Raw genomic sequence first — 23,650 nt, 5'->3', positions numbered from 1 at the left:
CACAATCCTGAGTTTCTTGAACGGCCTAATGATCACCCAGTCACACTGATGTCCTCCCCTTTCCAGAGAGAATGGACTACAGCATCTCCTCTTAGGTAGCAAAGAGAGCCCACCCCTTGCCCCCCAGAACACCCCAGACTCCTCTATCTGTTTATCTGTGGCTGGCGCCACCTTCCAGCACTCAACACTGTCCCCAGAGCCTTGTTCCCTGTGGGGTAAACACCTTGGCTGTTATTATGTTCTGTGATTGGTTCAGTGGAGGCTGTGTCAGTCATCTACCCCCAGGCACTATCTGGCTGGCCCATTAGGGTCCCAAGGGAAGCTGAGGCTCCACCGAAGAGTAGAAGACACAACATGAGCTTTGTCCTGACATCCAGTCTGTTTCACATTTGTCCTGAGTGTCTCTGATGCCAAGGCCTTGGCTGAACTCGGGGGAGCAGGGACGGAAGGACCTTAATCCAGAGGGACCTGTCAATCTGATGGAGGAATGGGATAGAGTTCTAGGACTCAGACAGACTGAGCTATAAGAGTGATGAAACAGAACCCCGTGGATGCCAGAGGAGCAGGAAGGAACTGTTTCTCATAGAAGAGAAGAATTGAAGGCAACTCCAGTTGGAAAAAAGGAAGTTGAGTTAGATCGAAGAAAGATGCTCCTGAGCTTACATGGAATCAGGTTCTAGAATTGAAGTCTTAATTTCAGACTGGGGGAGTTGTCCTTGGCCTTTTCTGACCTGTTCCTGAGAGTCCATCACGTGTTGATCCAGAATCAGAGGTGTCAGGGCAGCAAATGTCCTGACCAAAGTTTCCTTGATTGGAGGAATGATCCTCTTCTACTATTAAAAACAAAACATAAAACCCAAACAAACAAACCAAAGACAAAACAAATCAAAAACCTCCAAAGTAAACCAAACAACAATGAAACAACCCCTAAACCTCAAGAAAGGCCGTCTTCCTAAAGTTCTCCTGTGCCATCTCCCCAGGCCGCCTTCTTCCCTCCATCCTAGATAACATCTCCCCAACTCTTGTTCCAGAAATGCTTTTCTGGAGAAAGCTTTTAGCTCTGGCCCAAAACCATCTGCCAGCACTTGTGACCAGAGCTCTCACTAGCCTTGTTTGTCACCGTGTCTGGTCTCCCAGATTGAGAAGTCCCTGCAGACGGATCAGAAGTTTCTACCCTTGGAACTTCCTTCTGGGCAGAGAGCAGGGGACAGACTAAGGAGGACTCTCTGGAATATTCTTGACCTTGTTCATGTCCTTCTGAAGCAGAGCCAGCCTGGACATCTGTTACCCTATTACCCTGCCCCTCCTCTACTCAAAGAGGCCAGACCCACTGAGAACTTCCACTGGAGATCTGGGCAGGGATAACCCCAGTGATTGCAGGGCAGTGAGGGGAGATAAGGCAGCCAAATTACTATAATGCAGGAGATAAGCAGAGCAAATGCAGGGTTCCGGACCATTTTATAGGGAATTCATAGGGAGTTCAGGGTGGAAGAGACAAAAATCTCAGAAGAGAGATGGTAATTTCATAAATGGAGAACCAAGAGGCCCTAGGTGGCCTGAAAGATATTCACGAACTACATATTAGGCTGACTCCAGCTGGCCCAGCCTTCTGACTATTTAAGGACTGAGCAGGGACAGAAAGCCCAGCTGCTCTGTGCTCCTCGCCTGTCCACCCAGAAACCCCTGACCTCCACCTCTCAGCCATGAGCCGCCAATTGAACCTCTACTCCGGTGGGGAGCGCCTGGCCTTCAGTGGCTGCTCTGCCATCATCTCCAGTCGGGTCAGCAGCAGCACCGCCTCATTCCGGGCCAGCGGCATCAAGGGCACGGCCACCTTCGGCAGCAGAAGCCTCTTCAACTGCGGGGGCGGCAGGCGCCTGGCCCTGAGCTCCGCGGCCGGGCGAGGTGGCTCTGCACTGGGTTCCTGCGTGGCCACGGGTGGTGGCCGCCGGGGAGGCTTTGTGGGCACCGTCTTCGGCAGCGCGGGGCTGGGGCCCGCGTGTCCGTCCGTGTGCCCTCCGGGCGGCATCCCTCAGGTCACCGTCAACAAAAGCCTCCTGTCCCCTCTCAACGTGGAGCTGGACCCAGAGATCCAGAAAGTGCGCGCCCAGGAGCGGGAGCAGATCAAGGCTCTGAACAACAAGTTCGCCTCCTTCATTGACAAGGTTGGTGCTGGAGCGTCTACCGGTCCGTGCCTTGGTGACCAGTGTACATGCGGGTCTCACTCTGCCCCTGCCAGTGGCGTGGGAACTTGGGCAAGTTAGTTATGCTCTCTGAACTTCCCTTGACTCTTGTGTAAAATGGGCACAAGAGTAGCTCTAACCCCATAAGGTTATAATGAAGGTGAATTGGATGTTTCTGAGGTGCTTAAAACAGTGTCTGCCATACCTTCACCCGCCTCCCCCTTAAAGGGGAGCTTCATTTCCTTCCTTGCAGGAAAAGACTCAGGAAAGGGAGGGTGGTGTCAGGGGCAGGAGATGCATAATGGGCCCCCTGAGGGCTCTCACTACCAAACAGAGAGATGGGTTTCAGTTCCAGGACAGGGGGTGTCCCAGTTCAGGATGCCTGGTGGGTGAGAAAGACCTGGAAGGTGGGAAGTGGGATAAGGATGTAAACTAGGAAGGTTTTTGGAGGAGGTGAGAGGAAAGAGTTAGAACAGTGAAGGTGCTGAGGGGAGAAGATTTGGAAGGAGGGCATGTCAAATTGTGTGTGTGTATGTTGTGTAGGTGTGTGTATGTCCAGAAATTGGGGCAACAGAGAAGATGGCTCTGGAGTCATAGGCAGTGACCCCGCTGAATGGGAGGAGACAAAGAATGGGCTTCTCTCGTCTCCACCTGGAAAGATCTAGACCATGAGGGATATGATACTAATAATAGCTGACACTCCTCAGTGCCTGGCGCTGACCCAAGTGCTTCTCATTTATCAGCCCATGATTTAGTCATCACTCTATCTTGCAGAAGCGCAAATTAAGATAGAGGAAAGCTAAGCAATGTGCCAGGGTAATAGAAGAGGCAGCGACAGTAGCCTGTGTCCCTCCCAACTGTACTTGGGAAGAGGAAGTGAAGTACTGGAGGACAGAGGGCAGTGGAAGAAATAACTAAAAAGATTGGTAAGAAGAGGAATGTTGGCATAGCAGAGGCCTGACGTTATTCAGTACAAAAATGAGAAACCTTCCATCAAGTATGAATAGATTTGTAAAGATGTGATTGTTGTTCAGTTGCTCAGTCGTGTCCGACTCTTTGCGACCCCATGGACTGCAGCACACCAGGCTTCCCTGTCCTTCACTGTCTCCCAGAGTTTGCTCAGACTCATGTCCATTGAGTCAGTGATGCTATCTAACCATCTCATCCTGTGTCATCCCCTTCTCCTAGCCTCAATCTTTCCCAGCATCAGGATCTTTTCCAATAAGTTGGTTCTTTGCAACAGGTGGCCAAAGTATTTGAACTTCAGCATCAGTTCTTCCAATGAATCTTCAGGGTTGATTTCCTTTAGGACTGACTGATTTGATTTCCTTGCTGTCCAAGGGACTCTCAAGAGTCTTTTCCAAAAAAAAAAAAAAAAAGAGTCTTTTCCAACACCACAATTTGAAAGCATCAATTCTTTGGCATTCAGTCTTCTTTATGGTCCAGCTCTCACATCTGTACATGGCTATTGGAAGAAGCATAGCTTTGACTATACGTACCTTTGTTGGCAAAGTGATGTCTCTGCTTTTTAATATGCTGTCTAGGTTTGTCATAGCTTTTTTTCCAAAGAGCAAGTGTCTTTTAATTTTGTGGCTGCAGTCACTGCAGTGGTTTTGGAGTCCAAGAAAATAAAATCTGTCACTGCTTGCATCCCCCCCCCCCACCCCATCTATTTGCCATGAAGTGATGGAACCGGATGCTATGATCTTACTTTTTTGAATGTTGAGTTTAAAGATGTGACAATCTGCTTCCAAAACCAATGAAAGAAACAAACCAGGAGCAATTTAGACTGCATATAAGAAAGAACATGCAAATTACCAGAGTGACTTTCCAGTGCCATTCCCCAGTCACTATTTCTTCCTGCTTCTCATTTCCCTTCACTCCAAAAACACCAGCATTTATAGTAAAAGATGCTGCCTTAACCACATGTAAGTCATGGTGGCAGATGATAGACAGCATTGCTTACACCCACTTCCTGATTTCATTTAAAACTGGATCCTGTTTCTTGTCTTAGAGACAAGGTGGGTGTGTCCCTCTGGCTGAATCCACTCTCTGAGGAACCTTGCTCTTTCCTGACTCCCACTGCAGGATGACACCTTCTGATTTCTGGGGCCCTGTCCTCACTCTTGAGAGGCAAGAGTACTTGGGGGGATTTGGGGGCTATGACCACCTTTGGTTTCCAGGTGAGGTTCCTGGAGCAGCAGAACCAGGTGCTGGGGACCAAGTGGGAGCTGCTGCAGCAGCTGGACCTGAACAACTGTAAGAACAACCTGGAGCCCATCCTCGAGGGCTACACTAGCAACCTGCGCAAGCAGCTGGAGACGCTGTCGGGGGACCGGGTGAGGCTGGACTCGGAGCTGAGGAGCATGCGTGATGTGGTGGAGGACTATAAGAAGAGGTGAGTGGAGAGGTGGAGAAACACCACTGGAAGGTCTTGATTATAGATGAGGTTGTGATTTGGAGCCAGCAATTTTGTTTTCTTGAATCCTTTGCTGATATCATTACTACTCTTTCTTGTAAGGGAGGGAGAGAGATCTAGACAGGATGAAATGTAGGAAGAGAAAAGATCTACCCAAAATGGTGCTCCAAATTGCCCAGGAGATGATGTGCTCATTTTAAACATTGGAAATGGAAGAATGTGGGGTGGGGGGGAGAGAATTGTCTCAAAACCAGATGAACAACCCAAATGGCTTTGTAGCTCCTCCTGAGTGAGGTTTTCTATAGGAGTTGCCAGGACTCCTATAAAAGGAGACATCCTTCCAATCTCAGAACACATCTTAAAGGTAAGCAAAAATGAGTTTTTAAAAGTTTTTTTTTTTTTTTTCATGGTGAGGCATCTCCATGCTGCTGAATTCCACTATTAAAGAGAACAGTTGAGAGTGTGCTTGGATGGGAGATGGTTTCTCCTTTTAAGTTGAACCTATGAGGAGAGAGAGTGATGCCCCATGCCTGGTGTGACCTGATATTTTGGTGTTTTGCTTCCAGGTGTTAGGATTTTGGGGGATAGGTGACTTCTTCCACAAGGTGGTGAAGATGGTTGGAACTCAGCTTTTTTTCTTGGTTCACTTTTGATCTGCCCATCCATCTCTACTGAAGTCCCCCTGAAGTGGAACTCTGGCCTGAGCTCTGTATGGAGCCCCTGAAGGTGGCGGTGACGTAGTCCTGGACTTCTGAAAGCACACAGATTGTGGGGACAGGCTTAAAGAACACCTCCAGAGAGCCCCCTCTTTAAATATGTGTACACGCTCAAATACAGTTTCCAAAATTTTGGTTCATTTAATTTATAGAGGGCATCTATCATCTAGCTTAATTGGAAATCTAGCTTTCGTTGTCAAACCAGAGAAATAAGAGTTGCTTTCTATCAGAAGTGTGGCTTCATATCTAAATTCAAGTCAAAATATAAACACGCACTGAGGACTATTTTAAAATCCACTCAGCAATAAACTAAGGGTCACATCTTGTACAGTAGGTTATTGAAAACATTAAAGATTAAAAGGATGCAGATTTAACATAATTAAAACATCTTCATTCTAAAACAAGATAAATCCATGGGTACTTTGTCATGGTTTAACTTTTAATTATACATTTTAATCTGTTTTTAAAAATTATATGTTATTTATTAAGTCCATAGTAATGTAAAATGCAGTTTTTCTTTATAAATGTTGTATGTGTATATTGAACTCTGATATTCAATTTTTAGAAGTAAATGATGAGAAGTTATTTATAATACAGGAATGTCATCAATTTTGGTAGCCCTCATGATCAAACTCTTCCAATGTATTTTATGACATAGAAAGATATAAGGTGCTAAAAGCTAATTGGTCTTCAATTAGCATATACTTTTATTTTTGTTAATAGGATGGATATAATGTGATAACATGTAAGATAATATGAGATAAAATTGCGATGGAAACAACTATTTCATAGTGTAACTTGATAGAAAGGAGTTTTCAATTATCTTTTGAATAAAACACATAGAATCTGAGATAAATCCTATAAGCTATTTCCTGTGTTTTACCCAGTGTAACTAGAAAAATCTGGCAGTCTCAGAAAATGCCCCACTGTTTAAATGCTTTAAATAGCCCACTTCACTAACCTGTACTACTTCAGCCATCCAACACAACTTTATGTTCTTGGCAGCCAGTGACATGACCTAGGAAGTAAAGAGCTGAAAAGAACTGCTCAAGTTAATGTGTATGAAAAATAGCCCTTTTGGGGGCACAGATCATTTCTTTCCAATGCTCTGTTTTGTTTGCTCTTGCAAATATCCTGTATTATGTTCTTTAAAGAATCCTTTTATTCTTTTTAAACAAAAGGCCGCATGGATAGGAGGCAAGGCAAGAGGGGAAGAGGGAATGTGAGACCCCAGCCCCACACCCCTTCCCCACCTACCCCTTTTCTGCTTATATATTTATACTCTATCTACAAGCCCCTGGGGGAAGATGACATGTTCTTTGATAATAGTAAGGGATGGAATAGTGAGATCTTTAAGTGAAATGATCGGTGCTCTTGACCCTCCAAGCTACAATATGTGTAATGAGAATATCTCACCCTCATCCAAACACCCTATTTCCAAGACCTTGCTTCACCTGTGTAAAAAACAGGCATAACTTACAGAGTGAAGGTGGGAATAGCATTTTTTTGTTGTTGCCTCGGAGGTTTCTCCCCCGGCTAGGGCTTGTACCAAGGTGCCAGCAGGTGGGGAGACTTTCGGCTGTCACGAGGAAGGTGGGACAGCAGAACATGCATGATATCTCCATCACAGATGTGTTCCCAAGTAGATACATTCTAGGGTAGCCTGACTATGAGCGAAGGAGCTGCACATTGATTCCTTTAAAGCTGTCCTTGTCACATCCTCTTTGAGAAGGCTCTCCGTGCCCTGGGGGAACGTACAGCGCAGGTTGTGGGTCACTGCCTTGCAGCTTTTGGCACAGAGGCGATCGCTCACTGCTCAGTGAGCATTTGCAGAACAGAACTGTCCCACTGGTGACGCTCCTTTCTCTTGCCCCACACAGGTACGAGGTGGAGATTAACAGACGCACAGCTGCTGAGAATGAGTTTGTGATGCTCAAGAAGGTAAGAGGCAGGTGGGGAGGGCGGGAAGAAGCCGGGGGGCTCCCTAGACGCCTGGCATGAGGATGTTTGTAGGATGAGGAAAGGCCCTTAGGGGTCACTTAGTCTCTAGCAGAGATGGCTAGGATTCTAATGTCCCACTCATCTCTTCAAGCCCCTTGCCTGGGCAGTGTGATGCTTCCAGAAGCTTTCAACTGTAGATCCAGGTGCAGCTGTGGCTTTGCACAGGGATCGGGCCCTCCCTGTGAAGCATGGCGGAAGGGGACAGAGCAGGGAATCTGGGGCTCCTTGTGGCAGGAGGGAGGGCAGGGGGAGAGGCAGGTCCCTCTCTGTGTTCCCCAGGACGTGGATGCCGCCTACATGAACAAGATCGAGCTCCAGGCCAAGGTGGACTCCTTGACAGATGAGATCAAGTTCTTGAAGTGCCTCTATGAAGGGGTAAGGACCCTGCTGAGCTCTCTGGTGTGGTCTGTTCCTCTTGCAAGTGGTTTCTGGCCCTTGGCCTGGATGGTCACATGACCAAAGGTTGGCAGAGAAGCCTTTTGACCTCTGTACTGACCCACATTGTCAGTACAGCTGCCATTTGCTGAGGCCCTACTATGTGCTGAGCAGTGGGGGTAGGCTTTGAGGAGACCTTGATGGAGGAGAAATTATTCCTGTCCTCTAGGAATCCATAGTCCTGTAGGGAAAACAGCATGTTAATGAGCTTTGGGAGAGCAGCGGAATGGTGAATTCTGCCTGGGGTGTTGGTGAAGGTTCCAGGAGAAAGGTGAGCAAGATTCCTGTGGGTTCAGGGAAGGGCATGGACTCCAGCTTGAAGGAGCAAAATGAGGGGAGACCTGGAGCTGGAGTTGTGCTAAAGTATGAGGGGCCCAGAGTAGTGGGGGTTCATTGGTGACTCTAGAGGACCGAGTGCCACATAAGGAGTTCAGACTGATCCATGGTGGCTGTTGGTGCAGAGAGAGTGGGTAGGGTGGGAGGAGTCCTGCGTGTGTGATGGAGAGGGCAGTCCCATGCTGGGTGGAAAGCTCCATGTTTTCATCTCACACCCACAGGCCTGAGCACTGCAGGCCTCTGCTGAAGGCAGAGCTCATGTGCCGAGGAGGGGCAGGAAGGGGAAGCAGGGGATTTGCTGGAAAGGATCAAGAAAAGGGACCCCCCCACCTTGGGAAACCTTTAACTGAGTCCCCTCCCCTAACTGTCCTCCAGGAGATCGCTCAGCTCCAGTCCCACATCAGTGACACATCCGTCATCCTGTCCATGGACAACAACCGCGACCTAGACCTGGACAGCATCATCGCCCAGGTCCGCGCCCAGTACGAGGAGATCGCCCTGAAGAGCAAGGCCGAGGCCGAGGCGCTGTACCAGACCAAGGTGAGCTGAGGCCCAGAGACCACAGCTACCACCCTGTCATCATGCATGCATGTGTGTGCTTGTGTGTGCGCGTGCATGTGTGTTGGGGCTGGGCAGAGACTTCCTGCTTCTTGGAGTTGGGCCTTGTGGAAGTGCCTTCCTGTGGTCCAGAGAGATCCACCACAGTCTTGGCAGGTGTTGGGGGCCGTGTGTGGGCTTAGCCCTTCCCCAGCCAAGGCCCTTGCTGACAGCTGAGGCCACATCAGTCACAGCTTCAATGAGATTCTGATGCCATTTCTGTGGACAATCCACTATCTCAGCTTTCCTTCTGTTTCCAACTTTGTCAAAACGAGGACAGGAAATTCAGACTCCATCAGGGCTCTCATGTTTCAGAAACCGAGGATCCTGTCGAGCTGGGGCCAGGCCTTCCTAACCAGAAGGAAAGGGTTGTCTTTCTCCCCCTCCCTCTCCCCTCTTCCCTCCTCCTCTTGTGCCTGTGCTGCTTAGATAAGGAGAATGGTGCCCCATCACTCTCCCTCTCCTCCAACACCCTAAGGGCTGAATTCTCAACTGTCCTGTGCTCTTCATCTCTTGTTCCCCAATCTCAGATCCAGGAGCTGCAAGCCACAGCGGGCCAGCACGGGGATGACCTCAAACTCACCAAGGCTGAGATCTCAGATCTCAACCGGATGATCCAGAGGATCCGCTCAGAGATTGGGAACGTGAAGAAGCAGGTGGGTTCTATGAAAGGAGTCAGCTGACAGCACTCATTGGTTTGAGAGCAATTATGGTTTGGTACAGACAGTATGAGAGCAGTTGTACCAGACTATACAGATGAGAAGAGCATCCTGCCCTTCCCAGCACGGTGAGGATCTTGCACCAATCTGTAAGAGGCTCATTATTAAAAAGGGTAAAACATGGTCTCTCAGGAGAGAACAGTAGGAATCCATATGGAAACATGTAGCATCCTTTGTTGGGCATCACACTCCCTAAGTGCTGCAGGGCTTCCAAGGGGCTCTGGATGAATGGGGACCCGAGCGAGGCTTCCTGTAGGAAGTGGATTACCTTGGGATGGAAGGCAGAAAGGTGAGGAAAGGGGGTCTGGTGAAGGAACCCACAGGAGCAGTGGATGTGAGGTGGGCATGTGTGCTAGAAGGAAAGACGCCCACCCCGAGCAGAAGGTCCATGATGGGTGGGTGGCAGGGACCAGGACACCCCTAGGTAGGAATGGGTGGATTATGGGCAGTCTTCAAAGAGGGCAGTGGACCTTAGACCCAGTGCAATTGGCAAAAAGGTTTGGAAATTTCCCACGATGAGTCCGTGCAGAGGAAGGAGAGTCAGCAGTGCATTTTAGAAGTGGAGAAGGAAGACCGCCGCGACACCCTGACCCCCACCACACACACCCAGCACGTCTTGGCACAGGGCTCTGCTCAGCGTTTGCCCTTTCCTGTGGTTGTCTGTAGGGGGCGCTTCACTGAACGCAGCCCATAGGAACACAATACAGGGCCACGCTTGTGATTCCAAAGCAAGCAAACTCATGAATCCCCCAAAGTTTGTGGAGTTTGATGCAAGGATTTAAGGTCTCAGCTTCCTGGGCAAGTCAAGTTCCCTATCTCCCTCCCTCCTCTGCCCTGCTTGTGCACGTACATGTGCGCACACACACACACACCCCTCCTCCAACAGTGGAAAGAAAAGAGACTAATTAAGAACCTATGGTGTTTGTATTTAATCAAATTCCAATAAATAAACAAAATCAAATAAATGAAAGAAAAACACAAGGTGTTTGAAGCTACCTTTGGTACCCAATTACTCTATTTATCTGATAAAATGCTCTGTGTACCTGTTTAGGCAAACTTATTACCAGAAAATGACATTTGTGATGAAAAGGCCACCGTGCTTTGGAGGTCAGGGGAGATGTCCTCCTCGGGGAGCCAGTGGGGGTCACTGTTGATGCTTGGTCCCCAGGATGGCTCCTCTTGAGGGCTCTCAGCCAAGGTGCTTTCCTGCCTTTTGACCTCTCCACCAAAGAAGCCCACATTTAAACATGCAGACTCTGCATCCAGTGGCTCCAGAATGCAGCTGCTGATTGTTTCAAAGGAACCAACATTTCAGGTCCTCCTTTCAACTCATGCCACATTCACAAGACCCAAGCTTCTGGAGTCCCCCAGGTTCACCTGCAGGATCTCGGTCAGTGAGAAAGAACAGAGGACAGTTTGGTGGAATTCGAGTTGTAGAGTTTATTGCATCCTCCCAAATAATCAGGTCTCCACAGTCCTGAGGATGGTGGTGCTTTTCCCCGGTTCAGTAGCTGGGTCCTAGGTTCTTCTGCTGAGGCTGTGAACCCTTACCCGAAACACTGGGGATGCTTGTACGGCTGGGGGCCTGCCTGGCTGAGGAGGGTAGCGCCACCTGGACAGCAGTGAAAAATTCCATTTGGCCTCAGGACCAGCTGCTGTCCTTGGAGTGAAGCAACTTTGACTCCAGAAGAAGGGGACAGATCCTTAGATCCCACTAAAGCCTAACCCAGGGACTGGGAAACACGCTCATGACTGAAAGGCCCAAGACACCCCCTCCATCTGCCCAGCTTCCCCTGGATGCAGCGCTGAGGCCCACCTGCAGTTTGCTTCTGCAAGTAACACCTAAAAGTGAAGTTTGTAAACTAGTAAAACCTGTTAGTTATGCAAAAGTATTATTGGAAGCTGTTGCCTTGTAGCATGAGTCTCTGTGCAATTTGGGAGGCCAGATCCTCTGTGGGATAGGTTTATTGGATAGACATTTTATTAATAGGAAATTGATTGGTCCCTATTTTTTTCCACTATGTACAGTATCTCCCAAGATATCTTTTACACTATAGAGCAGAATTAAGGCCAGTGACCCAGAGACTTTTTAGGGTTGGTAGACTTTTTAAGGTTGGCAGAACAGCTGATGTTAAAGACTAGGAGGGAGACGATGGAGCCATGTGCCCAGCTGGTCACCTTCTCAATCAATACCTTTCCCCTCCTCTCTCTCAAGATAAGGGCACTCCACCTTTACATGCCATGGCATGAGCTGGACTGAACTGTGCCTGGAGTTGGGGGGGATGGACAGATTCTAGACATCACCTCTAGTGATGTTGACAAAATGGGAAAACCAGAAGGACCTCAAAGCATTTATCATCAATCAGGATCAAAAGAAGGGAGGTCTTCTGAGCAGGATCTCAGAGCTATGCTCTGACCCAAAGCACTGAATCCGTTTGCCCCTCAGTGCTCCAACCTGGAGATGGCCATTGCCGATGCTGAGCAGCGGGGTGACTGTGCCCTGAAGGACGCCCGGGCCAAGCTGGATGAGCTGGAGGCCGCTCTGCTCCAGGCCAAGGAGGAACTGGCCAGGATGATGCGTGAGTACCAGGAGCTGATGAGCACCAAGCTGGCCCTGGACATGGAGATCGCCACCTACCGCAAGCTGCTGGAGGGCGAGGAGTGCAGGTGAGGGGGAGGATGTCTTTTGTTTGGAGCATTATCTCTGTGCTTTAGTAGGAAGGTTGAGGGCAAACAGTTTGGTTTTGTTCAGGTCCTACTGAGGTGAAACTCTATTAAAATGGTTTTGACATGGTGCGGTAGGAAAGACCAGAGTTAGACAGCAGGAAGGACAGGACTGTAAACATCCCAAAGAGGTGGCACGGGAGGAATCAAAGACATTGAGAAATAGAGCATCCCTGGCCCTTCATGATTCATTCTTGAGGCTAGTGGGAGGGGCAAGACGGTCTCCAAAAGTCACCCAGGTTCAAGGTTGCTCTGGCAAAGCGTGAGGCCCAGTGAGGATGTGAGCTCACTCCTCTTAATTGTCTCAGACCAAAGGCATAACTAGTTGGAAGCAGGAGCACAATTATCCCACACATTAGATAATCCCAAAGCCACTTTTATGGGGAGGCTGACTCCCTGCAGCAGACTTTTCGTCTTAGTTCTCTGTTTCTTGAGAGGTCCCACTTGGGTGTTTGGGAAGAAAGAAGGCTGGGCTGGAGTGGAAGGCACGTCTGAGAGGAGAGGCTGATTCACAGAGGGATCTCCCTGGATCAAAGAGGTTTAGGGAGGTTTATCTGATTTTTTCTCTCCCTCTGCAGGATGTCTGGTGAATATCCGAATTCCGTGAGCATCTGTGAGTATCTGCAGTACCTAGTTCAGCCCTTGGTCACCTACCAGAAGTCAAAGCCCCTCTATTTTCATGACACCAAAGAAAAGTTAGAATAACAATAACAGAGTGGGTTAAGGGGGGGACTTAGGGGCACAAAGAGGGAGCTGGATTTAGTAATGAAGGAGAAAAACAGTATTGTGAAATACTATTTTAATACAGGTTATACAGAAGTATAACTTGTAGGGAGATCAAGTGATATCCAACAGTATATAGTCCCAAAGTCTACTGTAAGAATGATGCTTAATGACTACATTCCATTTCTTTGAGGCCAGTCCATAAGAGAGGTACTGGATTGAAGTTAGAAGGAATGAGAGGAGCCTGACTGGCTGAATGATGAAAAGAGCAGAAATAACCTCCTGCAGATTTAAAAGCTAGAGAGAACGCAGGGTTCTAGTGTAGGGTACTCCCAGCAGCCACTGTCTTTAGCAGAGGCGTTAGAAGGCCTCCTTGAAGTGCCTTTCTTCATCTGGTCCTATCCAGACGGAAATTCACTGATAAGTTCTGCTAGTGCTTACAGTCTGACGTTGATAGATCAACATAGACTAATTAGGAAAAGGTCAAATACATGGGGTCAAGTACATGAAAAATGACCAGTGCTGATGAAAATCTCTTAGTAAACTAAAAATAGACAATGGAGAATGTGTCTCCATGTGAAGCCACCCAAGGGGAGAGAACTAAGGGAATGATCAGGATGTCCCAGGAGGCTGAATGAACTGGGTCTTTTCTTGCTGACTGCAGCCGTCATCAGCAACACCAGCACCGGGGCAGGAGGCACTGGCTTCAGCATGGGCTTCGGTGCCTCGAGCAGCTACAGCTATAAATCCTCAGCGGTGGATGTCAAAACCAAAGGCAGCTGTGGAGGCAGCGAGCTTAAGGATGCTCCTGCCAAAACCTCAGGCAGTAGCTGTGTAACCAAAAAGGCCTCAAGATGAAGGGCGGATGAAGGCTGGCTCATGAGCAGAAAGCTGCAAGCCTCACCCATCTCACCATGTCCTTATCTCCTCTTCTGGGTCCCCTTCCCAGGTCAGGAAGTGCTTCCTCCATAACCACAGCCTTGGTCCCATCCCTGCTCCTTGTTCCCAGTGGGGTGATGCTCTGATGCAGGGCGTCCAGCCATGGGCTCTCTCAGTGTCCTCCTTGGGCACCTTTCTCTGGGTCACTGCCCTGTATGCAGAGATTACACACATCCCCAGGATGCTTCTCTGTGACCAGGGGCAAGCCCCTCTGTCCTTGTACCTTTCTGGGTCTTCACAGTCAAGGGGTTCTCATTGTCCTTTGATTGGGGTCACGCCCACTTCTCTGCTTCTCTGCAATAAATGGTCAATAGCATCTGATTCTCAGTGTTGAATCTGTTGCCCGGCATACTGACATCTGAGTTGCCCCTTGGTCCAGCTCCTGCTTCCCTCTGGGTCCCTGGTCTGATACGGATCTTTGCCATCTGGTCCTGGCCAGGCGGGCATTGGTTGAGAGCTGCTCTTTGTACACAGCAGAGATTTGTTACAGATTTGCCTCTGGGCAGGCTTGGGTCTTCCTGGGCACCTGGGCACTTACTCCAGGTAGGCCACACAGTGGCCCTGTGAGATGGAAACAGTTGCCCCCCATTCAAAGACGCTCAGGCTGCTGTGATCAAGGAGCTGAATCACCCCAGGACTCTCAGGTATCCGAGTTTCAGTGCAGCTTCCTGCTTGACCTCTCAAAAGCTCCCTCAGTGTCCCTACAACTGTCTCTTGTTGTCACAGAGTCATTCCTTCTTCCTTTCCTCCTCAGTCTCTTGCCAACCCACCTCCTATCTTGCTCTCCACACCAGCCTTTCTTTCCTCTTCTTCCGGCTGATTCTTTTCCATCCTCAAGTCTGAGGCCAGCATGCCCAGCTGCCTGTGTATGCCTCTGTGTCTACTGTGTCCATGTAGCAGTGGCTGACGAGCTTTGGTGAGTCTGGCATCGTCAGGCACAGGGAATGCAGGAGTCAGCAAACCAGCACGTACAGCCTGTCCTTGGGGAGCTCACAGTCTGGTGGGGAGAGTAAAAGTCAGCAGCTAACAAAGAAACACACGATATGTCAGGCAGTGATGATTTCTCTGAAGAAAAATTAAATGGAGTAAGAAGAGTGTTCTTTGACGCATGTGTGTGTTTCTGTAAGAATGTTTGCTTTCTCAGAAGCAGTTGACACAGTCGCCTTGAACAAGGTGCTGAAGAGCAGAGTCCTCCAGGGCAAGGCCACCTGCCAACGATGAGCCTTGTTTGAGGGTGACCTTCAGGGTGCCTGTGACCCCTTCTCCCCCTCATCATTCCCCAGCCTCATACTCCAGTCTTTCTTCCTGGAGGCCAGGACTTTTCACACCTCAGGACCTTGGCAAATATAGCTTCCAATCTCGAGTGCCCATGCCCCATTTCCTGAAAGCCTGCTCAGGCTTGGTGGTCCAGCTGAATTGCCACCTCCTATGGGCATGCATTTTCTGGTCCCTCCATGTGGACTCCATCAAGTCATAAAAGCATAAATGAGACGGAACATTAGGATTTGTGGCCAATAACTCCTTGAATCCCTCCCCCCCACTATTATAGGCCAGCAAGCAGAGACCCAGATGGCTAAGCACTCTGCTCTCGTTCACAGCCCTGATGAGCCGAAGAGTGGGGACCGGGGCCCTGCACATCCATAGCACTGTCCCTGAACCCATATGACAGTTGAGGCTCTATTTTCCTGGTGTCACGTTAGCTGCCCCCATGTCTGTCCCCTCCCCCACTCCTCAGAGCCCCGTGTTCTGTTCTGGGGCCCTCAGTCTGGCTCCTGGTCAGCACTCAGCGTAACATTTGTCACGGGTATGCACGGCTCCATCTTACCCACCTTCACTGGGGAGAAAGAGCTCATGTAACACACGTGTGTCCTGATGATTTGGCATGCAAGTGATGCAACACAATTGTGTTAAGAGATTTGTGTCTTACATTCATCCATGTGTATGCTATTTATAGAATTTATCAACTAAATTGAGGCACTTCTATTCTGGACATATGCGAAACTGGATCTGCAGACAGCAGGCATAAGCCAGGACTGTGTCAGACACATGCTATCTTACGTCTGGCGTCCTGGGTGAGCGTCATATGTTTTGGCTTCAAATCCTGGCTCTTCTAATGGCTGATTGTAACTGGGTACAAGATCCTGCCCTTGTAAAATGGGGTTGATACAAGCTGGCTTTTGATGAGTGCTTTCTATACGCCAGGTACTACTCTCAGCACTTTATATCTGGCAACAATGAATTCTCCCAACAACCCATCAGGTATTTTTGCTATAATGTGGATCTCACTCATGATATGCTGAGGCTCAAAGGGTAAAATAATCCACCCAATGTCACACAGTAAATGGCAGAGTTGGGGGTCCAGCTCTTAGAGTCCAGTCCATGTTTTCCATGCACAATGCCTCCATACCTGCAAAAGTCCTCACTGGAGAGGAGAGTTGAGCATATGAAAGGGGATAATGCGAGTAATACAGCATCTGGAATACAGTTTGCAGCCAACAGATGTTAGCTGTTACGATAATAATCACTGTTAATGCGTGTTGACAGGGCCTTTGTGTTTACCAGCTGTGCACTGGTCCATGAGCAGTCAATCCAGAGCAGCACTGTGCCCAGAGACCTGACTCAGGGGGGCTAAGTGTGGGGCCAGGGCAAACACTGGTCTATTCATTGACACATGTCCCATTCAGTCACCAACTGCTCATTTCCAAGCAAGAAGAGTAACTCCTTGGTGCTGGTATTTTGTGCCTACACCGCCCTCTGCCATCAGCCCCAGGTACTGCACCTTCCAACGCTGTGGCTCTGGAGGAAAGACACTTAAAACCAAGACAGTGTGAGACAACCTTGGTCAGGCTCTGTGCCCACTGCGGAGCTGCCAGCTGGAGGAGATGCTGTTTCGCTCCCTGGCATGCTCAGGCAGGCCCCAGCCTCTGTGTTGTTCAGGCCCTGGCTTCTGTCTCCCCTCCTTCTTTCCCATCCCTCTTTTCACACGACTGAGGGGGTGGGTAGGGGCTGTGGTAAGTGCTGGCATTGCCACAGCCTGAACCTCTTTACATCTAGTCAGAGGATTCGGGGCCTTCCGACAGCTCTTCCTCGATGGGCTGATCCAGGAGTCCTGGGAGGGAGAGCTCCCATCCCTCAGCAGTACTGTGCCCTCGCCTCGCCTGTACTGTGTCCAGGCTCCTGTCCCGGCTGCAAGGGGAACCCTCTGAGACCTCTCACTCCCTAGTGCAAAGGGGCTTGGAGGACAGTCTGGGCCTGGAGGCATGGTGAGGCACAGCCAAGGGGCTACAGAGGAAGGAAGGGATCAGAGCTGAACACAGTCTGGGAAGGCTTCCTGGAGGAGGTGAAGGGGACATGACTTGTTGGAGACCGGGAGTGACTTAGATTTTTTAAGCCACTGTTGGCAGCTGCTCTGAGGTTTGAGCTGTGCTTTGCCAGCTGCCTCCTGTTTCCCTTCCAGGGCCGCTACCACTCCTGTTTGTAGGACAAGCCCCCTGCTTAAGGCACCATCCCTCAGCCCTTACACTCATGTTTAGCAAGTGCTGCACAGGCCAGCGGAGATGCGGAGGGTCCCCTCTCCTGCAGACTAATTTCCACCACCCTGCCTCTCCCTCCGCACTTGGCGCACATCCACATCACCATGTGGATTCAGTCCTCTTAGAGGTTCATCACTGGAATCCCTCCATCTTACTTCCAACCCATCCATCCTCTGTCAGGGATTCCAGATCCTTCTGGCTGAGACTCCAGATGCAGCCCCAAGTTCTAGATTAAAGCTACTCCCAACTCATTGGGCGCAAAAGAGTCACAGCTTGGTGGCTGCTGGCTGGAGAGGGATCACCCAGTCTGAGAGGACACGCACTGGCAGCCGGCCAGTCAAGAGTTTGTTTCTTTTGGTGCTCATCATTACGACTTGGGCAGCTCAGTCACCCTGCTCCTGTTTCCTCATGTGCAAAGTGCTCAGTCGCTCAGTCATGTCCATCTTTTTGTGACCCCATGGACTTGCAGCCCACCATGCTTCTCCGTCCATGGGATTTTTCAGGTAAGAATACTGGAGCGGGTTGCCATTTCCTCCTCTTAGAGGATTGTCTAGACCCAGGGATCAAAACTGCGTCTCCTGCATCTCCTGCATTGCAAGACAGATTCTTTACCACTGAGCCATCAGGATGGCCTCTCCTCATGTGTGAAGTGAAAAAAATAAGGGTATTTACTTAGTAGGATTGGTGTGAAGATGAAATGAATTAAAATGTCCTCAGCAAGCGCTCAGCCAGTGATCCCTCCATGTCTACACTCCTGGCATGACTGTCAGAGTAGCTTCCAGCTTGATTCCAATCCCAGGCTGACAGCTCTTCCCTCATTCTGCTTTGCTCTCCCAGCCGATGTTCATTTCCAGAAGGTTCTCTCCCACAGCTGATGGTCCCTCTCAGCCCTCTCCTTGGCTTTCTGTTATGATGTGCAGCTCCACTCCCGCTCCATGCTACCCCTCTGTTCCCTTTCCCTTAAGTGGGAGCCAGTGCGCCCAGTCTTCTGTGTTCCCTGGCCCACGTTGCAGACCACTCACATCCTGGTACCACCATTATGTCCAGACGTAATATCCCACTTGCTTCAGTGTTGGGGGTCCCATGACACTGGGGAGAGGGGGCTTGGTCTTGAGGCCTCCTTCTCCACAAGGGCAAGTGGACGCAACTCTCTGAAGGGGCTCGGCTGTGGTCTCAGCTCTGGATGGAGGAGCTCACAGGCTGACTCCAGCCTCAGCCTAGCCTGCCTGAGCCTCTAAGTCCTTGGCAGGCTTGCGTCCTGGTGGGTGGAGCTTAGGCCCCTCCTCCCAGCAATGAGGGGGTTCCCTGTAGCCAGCAGGTCATTCGTCCTTCCACCCAGGCTGATCTCTACTGCGAGGCTAGGGGGTCTCTGCAGCCATAAACACTTTAGGAGTCAGAGTAGGCGGAGAGAGAGAATCAAGAATGAGGAGTCTGTCATGGATCCATAGGGGCTCAGGCCATGCCCGTGCCTCCCTCCGATCCTCCCCCACTCCCTCATCTTCCTCCCTCTCTAGGCTTTGGCTCCTCCCCTCCGGACCAACTCTTCCCTCCCCACCACTCAGGGAGCTAGACAAGCCTCATTTTCTGAAAACACACACTTCTTATTTCTTACACTTCTTTCTGGACATCCTGCTTTCAGATTTTTTCCCCTTTCGGTTCCCGCTTTGCCTGTGGTTATCCAAGCCCCTTGGTGCTCCTGCCCTGCTGGGTGTTCCTCCCCTTCTCCCACCCCTCTCCTAACTCCTGCCCCCAGGCTTAGTTACAATATGGATACAGGGAAGGGGGGATGGCTATTCCCCCACACCTGAGGCAGGTGCCCCCAGCCCACCACTCCAACTTCCCCCTACTGGATGGGGTGAGAGTGGGCTGCTCGAGGCTCTGATGGGAGATAGAGGGCTTGTCATTGGGACAACCGGTTTAATTACAGCCTGCCCTGCAGCCTGTTTGTTTGCTTTGGAAATGGGCAAAGGAAGAGGCGGATCAAGCATCAGACTTCACAGCCATGATAAAAAGATTAAGGCCTTGCCCCCAGCCTGCCTGTTCTCTTTCAAAAAAAAAAAGAAAAAGTCACCCCATAAAGGGGCTTGGGGGTTAGAAAAGTACCTTACAAACTTCTTCCAGAAGTGGCTGGGAGTTGCGGGGCAGGGCGGGGCGGTGGGGGGAGGTCTGAGGTAAGGAGATGGATGAAATAATGGAGGTACGGGGGCTGGTGGTATTTTGAAAAGAGCGAATGAAAGCCAGCATGTCCTTCCCAGAGCAAGACAGCGCTTGTCTCCACATACCTCAGTGCTTTCGCGCTGAGGAAAGCTCCGGTGATGACTGGGCAGGGGCGGGGGCAGAGTTGTAAAGAGTTCAGAGAGCTTTTCTTTCTAAAAAGAGGACAGAAAGAGAACTAAAGCATGCTTGATGTCCACCTCAGGACCAGGAGTCTCTCCAGCCGTGAAAGCCTTAAGAGCCAGAGCAGGAGGAGAAAGAGAGTCAAGAATGGGGAGCTTAGTGAGGCATATCCAGGAAGTGCTGAATGCAAAGGACACTCAGGCTGGGAACAGTAAAAACAAGTCTGCAGTCCCCTAAGTCAGAGGGGAGCAGAGCTGGGCAGGACTCCCAGTGGACAGAGGTCAGAGTGGGCAGAGGTGGGAGGCGGGGGACCATCACTTTCTTTCGAGAGCTCAAAGAGGAAAGATCCAGGGGACTGGAAGTCAGAGTGGAGATCTGGAGAAGTAGGCTCCAGCTTAAGGGTGGTGGGGGGAGGCCAGGAGACCTTGCTGACCAAAGGCTCCAACTCACCTGTATAACACGAGCCTATCCCTGAGATTCGGGCACGCACCCACGAATGTCCTGAGGGCTGCGAGGGTTGTGTCCAGCAATAGGGCCTGGTGAGGGGGCGAGTGGGGGGCCTGAAATCCAGCTGTGCCCCCTGGCAAAGGGCTGCATCTGCCCAGAGGAAGGGGAACATTTTTCTAACTGGCACAAAAGCATTTAAAGGCACTGCAGCCACTTGGCTAAACTGCTCCAACATTTGTCTCCTGAGCTGGACCACAGACAGAAAGAAGGAGATGCTGGTGCTGAGAAGAAGACGTGGGGAAAGCCCCAGACTCAGAGATGGGGTGTGTGGAGACATGGGTAGAAAGTTCTATGAGACCAGCTGTGATAAGGAAGCTGCTGCCAGATTTCAGGTCACTGAACAGCCTCTGCTAAGTTTTAATAAACAGAAGCTTACTACACAATGTCCTTTATACTAATGTGGCACCAAGAAGCAGAAATTTTGACTCTGTTGACTGCCTGTCTGGGTTTTCACTCAATATAGTGCCTTATAACAGGACTTGAATATATGACAGTGGAACTGAATTTATATTGGTGCCATCCAGCTATCTGTTTTCTTAATAATCTGGGAAATTCATGTTAACAGGTGTTTGTTGGGGACCGGAGGCAAGGGAACAGTGGGGATGGCGAGAGGCCAATTCATTGCTTGACTATGTAAGTTTCAGACTTGGAGAGATGTTCTAACTTCAGGGACTCCCCCTAAACTACTAGAGAATTTGATACTCTTTACTCTGTGGTGTGGTGGGTGATGGTCAGGCAACCAACTGTCCAGATTTTCCAGAACAGTCCAGGTTGTAACATAGAAAGTCCCATGTCCCACTTAGAAAAACCCTCAGTCCTGGGCAAACTGGAGTAGCTGGTCACCCTACCAAATGGTCTTTAGCTGCTTCAGTCATCTGGCCTGGGGTGCTGGCCCTCATCTTTTGTGCCCAGAGTTTCCGCTTTCCCACCTTACAAACACAGGACTTTTGGCTTCAGTCTCTGAACATCCTCTTGCACCCACTGTACCCCTGCCAGGTGCCCAGGCCTCTAGACTGCAGCAGTGAACTTGACCCAAGCTTCAGTCCCATCTGCTGTTGGACTTGATACCCTAAGACCTAGGGAATTTCATGTGAGGAAGGTGAAGGGTGTTGGGAGAGGGTATGGGGAGAGAGGAAGAAAAGCAAGTGAACTCTCTTGCTTGTTCTAGTTAACTTTGGATGAGGATAGAAAAACAGCCTCCTTTCAAACTGGTTCAGACAGGCTGTGAGTATTTGGTTTCTGCCCTGAGTTCATTTTTGAAAGGAAAGCAGCTTCATGTCCTCTCCATTCTGAGGTGCTGCGGTTTGCCCCCAAGTCTTATTACCCATCAAGCTTCCTTCAAGAATCTGTCAAGCTTCTTCTTCTCTCCATTAATTACCTTCTATGAATGCTGGCTTCCTTGACTATGTCTAGGAATAGACAAATGGACAATGGATTAGAGAAAAAAGACCTTTGACATCCATTCTCAAACCAATTTGACGTGACCTCGGTTATGTCCATTTGGGATTATTTGTGGCACTGCTTTCTACTCCCCTCCAGTGTGGTGTGCTCTGCAGACCTCTCCCCTCCAGGAGCAGCTTTAACCAAGATGGCAGGAGGTTATGGTGCACATGGGCTCAGCTCCTTCTGGTCTCCCTAGGGTACTTGTCTCCCCCGCATAGTTCTCCTCATGCAACCCAGAGCATGTTCTTTAATCTAAAGCACACGCTGTGAGGTTTCTTCCCTTGAGGACCCTCACATGATTCCACACTATCCTCAGGGAGAAGGGAAATACCTTGGCCTGTTTTGTCATTTTTCTCCTAGCAACCTCTGCTTCCCAAGTCAAACTTTCCCCTACAGTCCACCTGGGCTACTCACTGCCTCTGGGATGCTTGTGCATCTATCCACCTTCCCATTCCCAACCCCCACCTCAGGAAGACCAATATATTTTATTCTGATTTATTTCTAAAAGCAGAATTTCAGTAACAGCTTATCTGAATTACTCATTTAAACACAAGGAATTAAACTATAGCAATAACAACAACAAAGCAACTTTCACATGCTTATATGCTGTCTCCTCCTGTTCAATTTCAATTTCTTGGAAGGAGAAGGTCTTACCTGTTTCTCTTTTGATGTCTAGCTTAGCTTAGAGCAATTCATCGAGTAGCGCTCAATTTTCTACTTATTGAATGGACCAATCTATTCAAGCCTTGGGACACTCATTAGTCCTGTGAACTCAAAGACTGGGGTGTGGACTATGATGAGTAATTAGAGGGTAGCCCGCATGGTGAAGTTTGGAACTGTCAGAGATCCTACTGTGTGGCAAAGGCAATTCTCTGCAATTAAATTTCCTGGGAGGGGCCCCTGTGTTTGGCCATGATTGCCACACTGTCGTCAGGAAGTTCGCCTCTGCTTCCTCCTCTTCCTTCTGTGTTGCAACCACCACGGCCACGACCATCACCATCATCACCATCTTACTGCTCTTACTACTCTAGACTCTTACTGCTCAGCCCCTAGCACTGGGCCAGACCCATGCCAGCACTCACTGATTGCTTGCGGAATGAATACAGAGAGTGTGGGGACCCCTAGCCCTGCTCCTGGCTCTCCCCAGCCTGGTACTTCTGAGCATGGATGGGCCCAGTTCATTCTGTAGCGTTTTCCTGGGCACCTGAAATTCTGCTTTTGCTCTATTCTAAATCTTCTCCAGCTTTGAAGACCTAGTCTCATGCCTTTCCTGTAAATTCTCTTTTGTTGAGGTCCAGCTCCCCTAACAGATTAGGGCTCACACTCCACTAGGCAGTGGATGGGCACACTTGGCCCAGGAAGAGTCAGGTCCCCAGAAGCATGCTGATTTCCCAGCTGGAGCCTCTCAGTGAAGGCCCAGCTATTGGGCATTGTAGAATAAAATAGCCCCCATGAAAGTGAGTCTTTTCCTCCCTCTGCCCACCCCCATTTTGGCTGACTTTCTCTCTCAACCTCAGAGTGATGTCTCATCTAGAGCAACCACCTTACATAAGCCCCCATTTCAGGAACAACCTCCCCTTCTTCTCATGTAATCTGCTCATCTCAACAATATATAGAAACATGAGTATGCGGAACTCAGAGCCATAGCTGCTGCGCATGCCTCATGCATCAAAAAGTCTTGCATCTATGGCTCTAACTTTCATCTCCATCACATAACAGGATGGTGATGGTTAGCAATATGGACTTTGAAACCAGACACACTGGAATTCCACACCCAGCTTCGACTTGCTAGCTGAGTGAATTTGGGCAAGTTCCTTAGCGTTTATAATCCTGTCTTCAACTGTAGGGTGAAATCAGTAACATGAGGATTAAATTAAAAATCCTTGTAGTGCGCACACAATGTCTGGCACATGTAATGTGACCAATCAACATTGATTCTTTTTGTTACCACAACAGATACTGTTGCTGCCACCATTGCTACCATTATTGTGATTAATATCTCAACCCCCTGCTGCCTGGGAGCGCCTAGTCCATCACC

General features: G+C 49.5%; 1 protein-coding gene across 2 annotated transcripts; it reads left to right on the top strand.

Moving 5' to 3' along the window:
* The first annotated feature begins 1,703 nt into the window (after positions 1–1,703).
* KRT72 (keratin 72) lies at positions 1,704–14,079 on the top strand. Of its 2 annotated transcripts, XM_055566364.1 has the most exons (9): positions 1,704–2,165; positions 4,367–4,581; positions 7,199–7,259; positions 7,599–7,694; positions 8,466–8,630; positions 9,218–9,343; positions 11,853–12,073; positions 12,709–12,743; positions 13,518–14,079. In XM_055566364.1, exons 1-9 carry the CDS (start codon positions 1,704–1,706, stop codon positions 13,709–13,711), a joined length of 1,575 nt encoding a protein of 524 aa, XP_055422339.1. In that variant the 3' UTR covers positions 13,712–14,079. The 2 variants fall into 2 exon arrangements, with proteins under 2 accessions (XP_055422339.1, XP_055422340.1); XM_055566365.1 differs by lacking the exon at positions 9,218–9,343.
* The last annotated feature ends 9,571 nt before the right edge of the window (positions 14,080–23,650 follow it).

The sequence above is a fragment of the Bubalus kerabau genome, chromosome 1 (assembly GCF_029407905.1).
Source record: "Bubalus kerabau isolate K-KA32 ecotype Philippines breed swamp buffalo chromosome 1, PCC_UOA_SB_1v2, whole genome shotgun sequence".
In the NCBI taxonomy this organism is placed as follows: domain Eukaryota; kingdom Metazoa; phylum Chordata; class Mammalia; order Artiodactyla; family Bovidae; genus Bubalus; species Bubalus kerabau.
This window is presented reverse-complemented; position numbering and strand designations above follow the sequence as displayed.

Excerpts from the sequence above, each read along its gene's own strand:
- KRT72 (XM_055566364.1), top strand. The coding sequence starts at position 1,704 with ATGAGCCGCCAATTGAACCTCTACTCCGGTGGGGAGCGCCTGGCCTTC. Across the intron at positions 4,582-7,198 it reads GTGGAGGACTATAAGAAGAG|GTACGAGGTGGAGATTAACA; the intron begins GTGAGTGGAGAG and ends TGCCCCACACAG. Across the intron at positions 9,344-11,852 it reads TTGGGAACGTGAAGAAGCAG|TGCTCCAACCTGGAGATGGC; the intron begins GTGGGTTCTATG and ends TTTGCCCCTCAG.